We start from the raw sequence: 10,583 nt of genomic DNA, 5'->3' as shown, positions 1-10,583 counted from the left end.
TTGTATCGCAGCGACGGGTACAAGTGAACGTTTGTTTCAGACAGCATCTGTAGGTACCTGAGCAGCATCCAGTGAGCACGCTCGCTTACAAACTGGGATTATGAGAGAGAGGCAGCTCATGTGGCAGGGCTGCCATGGGCCCCTAAGGATGGGCAACAGGGCCCCACAGAAGGCTTTGCCTGTGGCAGCCACCAGCGTTGTCGGTAGCATTACGAGTTGGGCCCCTCACAGTCCCCCTTGAAATTGGCCTGGATTTTGTATTTTTAACTCACGCAGAGCACTCAAAATGAGGTTTTGTCCAGAACTATGTTGAGAATTAAGCATTGCTTGCTTTATATTAAACAAAAAGCACACATTGAAAATGTGAATTTAAAAGAATACGTCTCCTACATAACCTGATGGAAATGTCCATCTGCATTTTGGAAGACTCATACAGATGTAACAGTGTGGTGGCTTGCTGCAAAGTTGAGAAGCCCAGTACTTTGGTGCTCTAGCCAAACTAGATGTTACATTTTGGAAGCAAGCTTTGACACACTGGAGGGTCCCAAGACCAGCTTGGCCTGACCTCAGGGCTGACCCAGCTGCAAGAGCCCCTGAGCCATCCTGCTCATCCTGGAGGGGTGGGGAAAGAGGGGAGGCCTCCATCTTCCTGCATAACAGTCAAGTTTCTGCTGAAACAGCGTACGCAAACCTCTCCCCCTGCACAAGTGCTGTGGTGGAGGGGCTTGGCATTGCTCTCACAGCAGGTCGGTGTTCAATAGATGCCTTCACTGTGCGGAGACAGAAGAGGAGGGGAAAACGTGCTGAAAGACTGAAAAAAATCTAGATTTGAACGTAGGAATAGCATTTTATTTCAACTTAGAAATTCAAGATATTCGTAAATATTTTTATAGACTGTTTTCTGAATAAAATGTAATTATAAAACTACCAAAGGTCTGCTGTATTCTGGACTCTATGCCGTTAAAGCTTTATCCTCCTTTTTCCCTTAAAGAAGTGGTTTAACAAACTGGCATCTCCCATTTAGTTAAAAAGCTTTGATGAGTTCACATGAGAGGCAGCGTAAGGGGAAGAGAGAGATGATACTCCCCCAGCAGCATCACTGTTCTGTAAAAACAGCTTGGAAACGAAACCTGAAGCGTGCCCACAAAAGCAGCCTTCCCTTTTTCACGCGAGCGGGCTGCGTTACAAACCGTTAGAGGCAAGATCAGCAGGTGGCGTCGCGAACTGACACCAGTAAAAGGAAGGGCACAGGGCTGGCCTGGGAAGCCGTCGCAGAGGAGCGGGACAGGAGCGAACAGCACGAGCAGGCTGCAGGTGGAACACAAATGCTTTTTGCCAGAAACAAACATGGAGACGCCTTGGGGCTCCGTTTCCAGCTGTTTGTGTAATGGCCACCAACACCAGGAGCTCAGTTTAAAGGGGAAGGGGTCAACCAACAACTGTTCATCTCCAAGAGCACTTCTGAGCCAAGAATTCCCATCCCTCGTGTCCAGCACCACTATTACCCCCCACCCTGCCTGGCACTGAAGGTGGGCGAGGGATGAGCAAGGCGGCAGTGATACCCCCTTTCCCAGCCAGAGGCAGGGACCTGCCACAAGTTCTGCCTTAGACCAGTGGCGCTTGGCTTCGGTGCTGGGAGCCTATGCTGCCATCATCACATGGGAAATTGGGAAGGAAGGGGGGCCAAAGAGCACGGCATTGATCCCCAGCAGCAGGCAGCACTAACTGCTGCATCGGCACAGTATCCCTGTCGCACCACTGAGAGACCCACTCGTTAGTTTTCAGCCTGTGAACTGGATTTTGTGCGTTTACAAACAACTGAGAGACCTGTTCTTGCCGCAGAAAAGCTGATGTGCTGTAGAGTACTACGGTGTAACAGAAGAGTGGATCAGGCTCTGTCATTTAAAAATATTGTATTTTATTTATATTTATTTACTTAGGAAAACCTAAGGGTAAATGAGCTGAGAGTGTCACCAGTGATGAACCCACACAGAGACTATATGAGACACAAGATCTTCACAACCATGTTACAGAAAACCCCGTGAAGAAGTGAGACGTTGTTTGGGTGCTTTTATCTGGGCAGCAGGAAAACCCCTAAAACAACAGCTTTCATAGAAACAGCTTTCTTCTTAGTGGAAGCAGGATGCAGCTAGCATCCAGATGAGTAGCATTCCCTTGCCAAAGAATCACCCACGTAAGAAAGCTGGGATATTTATTGATTGTACCGACACCGCTGCTAGTAAACTTGCTCTCACAATACTCTTTCAACCACATCTTTGATAACACTTTACAACCAATCTGCTTTCTGACACATGGCAGTAGCTGGCCTGAGGATACACCCCCCCACCATGTGCCCAGTTCCCTGTAAAGCAAGAGATCTGTGGGTCGCTTATTGGAGCCAAGGGCATCAGGCCGACCTGGCTTAGCTGGCTGAGCTAAACTCCATGGGAGCTATTTTGGTGGTCTCTCCAGTACTGCACAATACAAGAAGCTTGGCCTAAAGTAACATCCACCTACAACACACTAGTACATCATTTCAGATTCAGTACTATGTACAATTTACTCTTACTTAGTATACTGAGGAGCTGCAGTATTTCTTCTGAGATGTGTTACTTGACTGAGGATTATTGAATCTTTCTGTCCACTGGGCTGCAGAGGGATGCTGCGCTCCGGCTATACCATCCGGTTAGGAAACTTCAACAACCTGCCTCAGTTCTTCGAACAGGGGCGCGAGCTCCTTCTCTAAACTTACAATCAGCCCTGGAAAGAGAGAAGAGACAGAACATCCCACCAGATGACATAACTAGGAAGCCTCCCTCCAACTCCGCAGCTCCCTCCCCTCCTGGGTCACAGGCAGCACACAAAACATTTCGCTCGAGCAGCTCGCTCTCCATGGGAATAGCGGGCAGTGCCCCCAGGCGGGGCGCCCACAGCCCCCTGCACCAACAGGGGCACGCCCCGTGCAGCACAGCACTCCCCCGTGCTGCCGCCTCTCTCCTTCCCCCAGACCCCGAGGCCCGAGCAGCTGTGCAAGAACCAAACCCCTTCTGCTGGCGCTCCTCAGCCAGCGCCCTGGTGAGCAGGACAGGTGCCTGGCTGAAGGACCACCCCACCCCACCAAGCTGGTAAGGCAAAGCCACATGTGCTACTGCAGAACGTAGCTCGGAACCGAGGGGAAGAGACCCAACAACTGGTTTGTATGGTACAATCACCGCCGGTGTGGTGAACACTCTCATGCAGCAAGGGTAAGGTTAGTCACAGGAGAAACATGCTTCCGAGAGGAACAACTTCAGCAAGTCACCTAAAATCTACGGATTTTTACTGACACCTTTCCCTTCTCCCCGTCACAATACACTGACAAAATTCATAGCAGGAGCAAAGTTAATACACCTTGAAGTAAATTTGGGTAATTTATTTTCAATTATTTAAACACCTGGGCCTTAAAACCCTGCAATACTTAAAACACAAGTGAAGACATACCAGTATTGGCACTGCTGCTAGCAATGAAGCTTACTACCAAAGGCAGGCGGTTGAACTGCACCACCTGCAAGGAGAGAGAACAGCCGTCAGCCAGCAGCTAACACATGCTGGATGTCGGAGCTCTGCCACACAAACTCTGAAACAAGCCCCCGTCTCCATTTGAAGGCCAAGCAGGAGCAAGAGGCACAGAGCTGACGTCTCAGCACATCTGCTTCAGAAGAGTCACAGTTAAAACCACCAACAGAACTCACTTCACAGTACAGGGAGCTGCACCTGGGAACCCTGGCACTTCCCTCCCTCCTGTGTTCTGCCACATTATCCACCCCACACCTAACTCAGCTGCAGAGCGCACTACGGCAACTACGCTCTCCACAGGTAACAAGGCGGCAAGCAGGTTTGTTGGTCTAAAATAGTGTTCTGTGCCCAGCAGTATCTCCTCTTCCATTATCAGAGAACTGGAACCTTGAGCGCAACAGTAAGCCACTAGCATCTGGAGAATCAGAGCAATGTGTGTAAACTAACTCAGTCACCCATTTATTTTCCACACAAAGCTAGACACTGTAGGCTAAGCAGTCGGCCAGTTTACTGCAGCCGTAACAAAAAGCTCTCAAGACCACTAGAACTTGAGAAGGAGCACAGACTTAGTAGACAATGGATTTCAGGACACAAATAACCTGTGTGTAAAAAGTGTGAGTGGCATTTCAAAGCTTTCTCACTGCAAAGTCGTACCAGCAGCATGATTAGCTATGAAGTACGCTGCAAGCGCTTATTTCACTTTAGGTGTCACTAATTATACACAAATACTATTTGTAAAAGAACATCAGCCCTTTGTAACAGATTCTGAAGGCCATATGAGTGGCAGCTGCTGCAAATTCCTGATTACTACCTGTTCAGAAAAACTTCATCATTTTCAGCCAGTAAATCTCAGTTTTGAGAAACTTAAGACAAACTTAACAAATAGTGCACAAGTTTAGCTTAGCCATTTAAGCAGTGTGAGAAATAAACCACAGATACTTCAATATCAGCCAAGTGGAAATCTAGCAGAGTTTAAACCACCCTCTCCCCTTCACTCAGGGTAATGTAGGAATAGGTCAGGTTTCCGAGAACAAACCGCACTGAGGTTACTCACCTGGTACGTATTGTAATAGCAGATGATACTTTTGTTTTTAGAAAGTCCTAGTTTACTGCCCTGATCCGTGGCAAGGGCAAAGGTGGACAGAAAGCCAGGCCGCAGCGCGTGTTCTGGAGCGTTATCATTGGCAACTGGAGCAAAACAAGAAGAATCTTATTTTTTACATGGTATCTATGACTGCATCACAACTCCTCATCAAGCTCAGTACTGGGCCAAAGGCAGATCTGCTGTCTGGGACACACGGAACACACTTCACACGCTTCCGCAACGACCGCAGGACAGTCTTCACGAGCAGCACATCATTTAATGTTCCGTACAATACCAGTGCTCGTTTCACCAGCATCCTCCCTAGCATGCCTACGAAACAGTCCTTTCCTGTACTATGTACAGCCTGTGCCAAAGTCACTTTGGTTCTGTGCCCCGTGTTGTCTGCACAGATTCCAGCCTTTGAATTGACCACTGACACAGCATCATGTGAATGACAACAGGTGATGCAGTGCAAATTCTGCTAGGTGTTTAAATACCTTAGGACATTAAAAAAACAATACTCTGCAGTACTCGAATCACTACTCTTTGATATTCTTCCACTAGTTCACCCACAACATACAAAACATCTTCAACAAAGACTGCAGAGATATGATAAAAGTTACAGCACCAAAAAGCAAACTAAATTCAACAATGCATGTAAAAGCTGGATGCAATTGCTTCTGAGCACAGACCAGCCAAGTCAACAAAAATCTAAGCAGCTCGCGCCAGTGCTTCGTACCAGCCCGTGAGCGACTTGGAGACACACGCACCGTACACCGCTCCAGCCCTATTCACTGAGGGAAATGTCTGTGGCCTACAGTCACTGAGGGCACTGCTCATACACGAACAAAAGGGTAAGTTTAGAGGTACATAACCAACCATTGAAGTAAAACTTTAATTTAATTCTTCGATTTTGGATACCCAGGTATCAGGCACAGCCAGAGAAGGTTCTGCTGTACTTTTCCACCCCCTGCTGTTCAATCAGGGTTTCAGCTGCCGGGCAGTGAGAAGCTGAAGTTACCTTTGATAACAGGCACACCATCTCTGTCTGAGACTACGATAGCGTGAAGACCTTCAACGCTGAAAAAAAAAAAAAAAAAAAAAAAAAAAAAAGCGATGACACCATTTTAAACCCAGAGTAATTAGCAGCACAGATCTTTTTTCTTCAACAAATGTGCAAGGATGGGGAAAATAGGGGGAAAATCGACACCTTCTCTAATTTAATATTCCACTGAAAGGGATTTATACTGTTTAGTACAGGTGGTCTCTTGGAACAGTAAAAAATCCCACCAAAATAAAACTACTGAAAATGGCACAGAACTTTTAGCTTCAGGAAGACTGATGGTACTAATTAAGCTCCATTAGTCAAGCAAAAGCCTCTGTGTGTTGTCCTCGCCCCACAAGTGCCAGTTTGACTGCATTTGCACCTTATCTCGCCCTGTCGCTGTTTAACGCTGCTAGCAAACGGCAATTACCGCAACGGGAACGACCAGAGATTAGGCAACCGGGTCACGAGGAATGTTTTTTCCATGCCTCGTTACGACACGACGAGAGCACGTTGCTTCCTTCCAAAGGGGCGAGTGAAAGGTTCGACTCTCCCCATCTCACGGTGCTCCCAGCTCGTGTGAGCAGCAGAAGACGCGCACCGGCTGAGCGGACTCCCGGTAACAGCGAGAGGGGCTGCGGTTAACGCTCCCCGCAGCCGGGCAGGCTTCGGACAGCCGCCTTCGTACCCTGAGAGCGACTGGGCCGCCAGCCCGGCCCGCCCCGGCCCGCTCCGCGCAGTTACCTGGGCAGCTTCTTGTATAGGAACCTCTTCAGGTCCTGGGGGCAGAGACGGCGGCACGTTACTGGTGTCCGCGGGAAGCGGGCGGAGGCGGCTCCCTGCACCCCCCGCAGGCCCGGGCGCGGCCCTCCCCCTTCCCACCAGGCCCCGGCCCCCGCCCGCCGCGGCCTCCTGCCCAGCCGCCGCCCGCGCCCCAACCGCCGCCCAACCGCTCCGCGGAGCCGCACTTACGTCGGCCATGGCTAGGGGCCTGCCGGCGCTGCCGCTGCCGCCTCCCTCCGCGGCCCTGCGAGACGAGAGGGCGCCCAGTCACCCGCGGCGCGGCGGGAGCGGACCCCGCCGCGAAGGAGGGGAGCGGCGAGCGGGCTCGCTCTCTCCCCGAGGCCCTGCCGCCTCCCCCCGCCCCGCTGCCACGGTAGAGACCGCCCTCCCCCCGGGAAGGGAGAGCGGTTGGGCCGGGAACACTGTCGCTCGGGGGGTGGGGTGGGGTGCTGCCCTGCCCTGCCCACCCCGCCCCGCCCTACCTGTCCGCGCGGCCGGCGCGCCCCGCGCTGCCACCACCCCCGGCGCCCACCCGCCCGGCTCCACCGCAGCCGCCGCTTCCCCTTTAAGCCTCTATCACATGACGGCGCCCCGCCCTCACGAACCCGGAAGCGCTTCCCCGCCACCGCCCCGCCCGGGCAGCCACAGGTGGGTCCCGCTGGCGGCCCCCGAGCATGCGCCGCCGGGGCGGGGCTGACGGTAGGAGCCCGGCAGGGAAGGCGGGGCGCCGCCTGCCGTCGGGCAGGGCCGCAGCTGGTGTGCTGCTCCCGGCCGCGCCCGCTTCCCGCGCTTTCGGGCCTGCCCCGGGACCTGCGGGCTGGGACGGAGCAGCGGAGGGGAAGAAACAGACCGGGCGCAGCCGGTGGATGCCCGTGGTGTAGCCTGCTTGCAAAGTCCGGTCGCTGGACCTTGGCGGTCGATGGAAAACCCCCGACCAGCCCGGCTGAGGCTCTAACAGGGCTTTTTTCTCTTAAAAAAGCGCGGGTACGTGCCGGCCACCGTTGATACCTGAAGATTTTGCTTCGATGCCAATACTGGAGCTTAAAGTCGAGAAAAAAACACTCACCTGAAAATCGCTAATGCTTTGAATCCGTAGGTCAGGCAAAGTTTTAAAAAAGGCCAAAACAACCAGAGATAAGCCACTTTTTTTTGCAAGTAAGAGAGGAAAAGCTCATCCAAAAGGGCAAATTTGTTTGAATATTGAGAATCCAGATGCCCTTTCTCAACACAGGCCGTGCAGATGTGGCAGTTCGGTAAGGGCTTGGTCATACTGGAGAGAGAGAGAGATCCCCATAAAATTCTCACGTGTGAGCTGGTCGTGCTTTGAAAACGCTACCTGGGACAGCCTCAGTGCACTCACTTGTTAAAATGCTCCCTACCACCCACTGAGAATGTTTAAAACTGGGTTTTTATGGTTTGTAGGCATGATGCTCAATGGCTGATTTTACCTGTTTCCCTGTCACACTGAGCATGACCAAAAGTGGTGCAAAAGCACCTATGCGATGGCTCCTGTGTTGCGAATGCTCACGGAGGGTGCCTCCTGTTCCACGACAGCCTTTCTATACACTGAGCAAACCAGTACAGACGGGAAAAGCGTGTTCCGTGTGAAGGGTAACTTCGTAACTAACAATGTATTTGAATATTGGCAGGACAAGGAGCAATGGTTTCAAACTGAAAGAGGGCAGATTCAGACTGGATATAAGGAAGACATTTTTTACGAGGGTGGTGAAACACTGACACAGGCTGCCCAGAGAGGTGGCAGAAGCCCCATCCCTGGAAACATTCAAGGAGAGGTTGGATGGGGGCTCTGAGCAACCTGATCTAGTTGAGGATGTCCCTGCTTACTGTGGGGGGTTGGACTAGATGGACTTTAAAGGTCCCTTCCAACCCAAACCATTCTGTGATTCTATGAATATTATCCCTAAAAATCTGGAGAAATCTGACTCTCAGGCCTAGCTCCTGGCAGGCTGAGAAGTCTCACAATTATCCTGGAGAAGCAGTTTATAATGGCGTATTTCTATCCCGTATTTATTACATTTGTACTGTTTGCTCCCCAAAGTACCTCGATTCCATGCCAAATATGACACGAAATTTTACATTTGTTGCACGTCACCTTCTCCCCAGGCTCTCCCCAGCGGTTTACCAAGCAGCAAGCATGGGGGAAGCCGCGCATGGAGGTCAGTGGCGCGCGCAAGGTTCTAATGAACTGCTAGTAGAGGGAGGGGGACACAGCAGCAGGGCCACTGATGGCCAGTCACCACAAACCGGCATGGCCAGGCTTCCTCTGGCAAAACGGACTGTGCTTCTTAACCCGATTTAGACAAGCGGGAAGCTACTACATTTTAGTTATACCTTCAGGAATTAACTGATTTTTTTAAAACAAACTATTTGCTTTTACTATTTTCCTTCAGGTCTCTGACAGATCTACAACAAGAAAGAACAACAACTGTTTAGGGGATGAATTAAATTTATGGAACAAACAACCTCAAAAAACCATTCTTGCCCTCCCATTTTAATCCTTTTACAGTATTCATTACAGCAAAATTAGATTAAAAATTTATATACTTTAAAGTTGTCTCTGCTGACCATTTAAATGCATCTGTCACGTTTTAGCGACTATAATGTTCTACCTTTTCTTGGAAACTTGTAGAAAGTAAAAAATTCTAATTTAATCTTGTTTTACCTAAACAGTTAGAGAACTTGCAGGGAAACGTTCGTCGGATGTGAACACTGAACTCCCTTGTGACTCAGGATGCTCCATAAATAGAACATGTACCGATGCTGTATTTCAGCAGATGCAAATCTCTGTTTTTCATTATGCCACGTCTAAGAGTCATGCCAAGACCTTTAATTTTTTTGCAGGACTTCGCTACTTGCCCTTTTAAAGGAGAAATCAAGAACCCCTGCTCGTGCTGTCTTTAATTCCAGATTAAATACAGGTACTGACTAAATAAAAAGAGCAAGCAGTTAATTCTAGGTGGCTAGAGAAGTTGAGGGATTTTTAGTCAGGCTGTTTGAAACCACTTTTCTTTCCAATATCTTATTTTAATCAGAACAACTTCTGCAGAAAGGTCACCTGAAAAGATTGAAGTACTCCACCCTCTTCAATTAGCATCTTGCTCACAAGAAAATTTGTTCTGAACTTTCCAGCAGATTCCTTCAACAAAACCAGGGAAGATAATGACACTTCTGAAGAAAGAAACCCTTCAGACTTGAGAAAAAAGTAACAATCATGAGGAGAGAAACACCCACCTGGAATATTAAAAGAATGTTTGCAGGCCATATTTAGAGCAGGTTAATCTTTATGCTACTGGAAACAATAGCACACTTCTGCATATCACTGCATATTTCCAAATGTGCAACTCTTTTAATCTGCTAAAAGCCAAGTAGTGTTTTTCCACCGGTACGAACATATTAAGTGTTTCCTTCTTTGAAAATGACAATTGCAATAGATAATCCAATGAAACGCAGCAGCCTGGGCCTCACTTTTAAACTACTGGGACGCCCGTGTTGCCCCAGGACAGAGCCACCGCACCATTCCCGCGTGCCGAGGCACTGGCAGCGATCTAACCAATCTAACATGGCTCAACATCCACCCGTTTTCCTCCTTCTCAGCTGGGCAGAGACAACCCACCCAGTTGTTATAAGCATCTTGGCCACAACCGTCTCTTCACTCTGACTTCACTGTTCTGACACCTGACGAATGCGTTACATCCCTTTTTTCCTCTGAACTGAAAGATCACCTGCCAGCTCAGACTCGTGTGTGAATGGGAGGCCCGAGTACTTGTTAAAGCCTTTGGAAGGATTTTCTTCTATGAAGAAGACACAGGAGTACCAACACGTACTTTGATAGTTTGTTTTCATTAGTATAATTACAATACATTCTGGACAGTTACAAAATCTGGGGAATCATGTTTTCTCCATAAATTTCCATTGCAAACTTCAAACATTTGGGTGCCTTTCCATTACTTCTGCACGCTTTTCCTATGGTCTTAGTAAGGACGTCCAGTACAGCAACCCTTTTGGTTCTTGTTTCAGCAGCTTTCTGTTCTGCTTTGTGCCTCAGGCTTTGATGTCCACCTGGAATGCTGGTTTAGCTGCTTAGTTAAAAGCCTG

At 49.4% G+C, this 10,583-nt stretch overlaps 1 protein-coding gene across 3 annotated transcripts; it reads right to left on the bottom strand.

Moving 5' to 3' along the window:
* Window positions 1–1,898: 1,898 nt before the first annotated feature.
* On the bottom strand, window positions 1,899–6,701 carry LAMTOR3 (late endosomal/lysosomal adaptor, MAPK and MTOR activator 3). 3 transcript variants are annotated; one of them, XM_086464316.1, is made up of 6 exons: window positions 6,657–6,701; window positions 6,429–6,463; window positions 5,661–5,719; window positions 4,610–4,743; window positions 3,481–3,544; window positions 1,899–2,760 (listed from the first exon to the last, which is right to left on the bottom strand). In XM_086464316.1, exons 1-6 carry the CDS (start codon window positions 6,663–6,665, stop codon window positions 2,687–2,689), a joined length of 375 nt encoding a protein of 124 aa, XP_086320442.1. In that variant the 5' UTR covers window positions 6,666–6,701; the 3' UTR covers window positions 1,899–2,686. The 3 variants fall into 3 exon arrangements, with proteins under 3 accessions (XP_086320442.1, XP_086320443.1, XP_086320441.1); XM_086464317.1 differs by having other exon boundaries at window positions 4,610–4,722; XM_086464315.1 differs by lacking the exons at window positions 6,429–6,463; window positions 6,657–6,701 and adding an exon at window positions 6,115–6,350.
* Between the last annotated feature and the right edge of the window lie 3,882 nt (window positions 6,702–10,583).

Source organism: Leptosomus discolor, chromosome 4 (genome assembly GCF_034619465.1).
Source record: "Leptosomus discolor isolate bLepDis1 chromosome 4, bLepDis1.hap2, whole genome shotgun sequence".
NCBI lineage: Eukaryota > Metazoa > Chordata > Aves > Leptosomiformes > Leptosomidae > Leptosomus > Leptosomus discolor.
The sequence above is the reverse complement of the archived record's forward strand: the minus strand, read 5'-3'. Positions and strand labels throughout refer to the sequence as shown.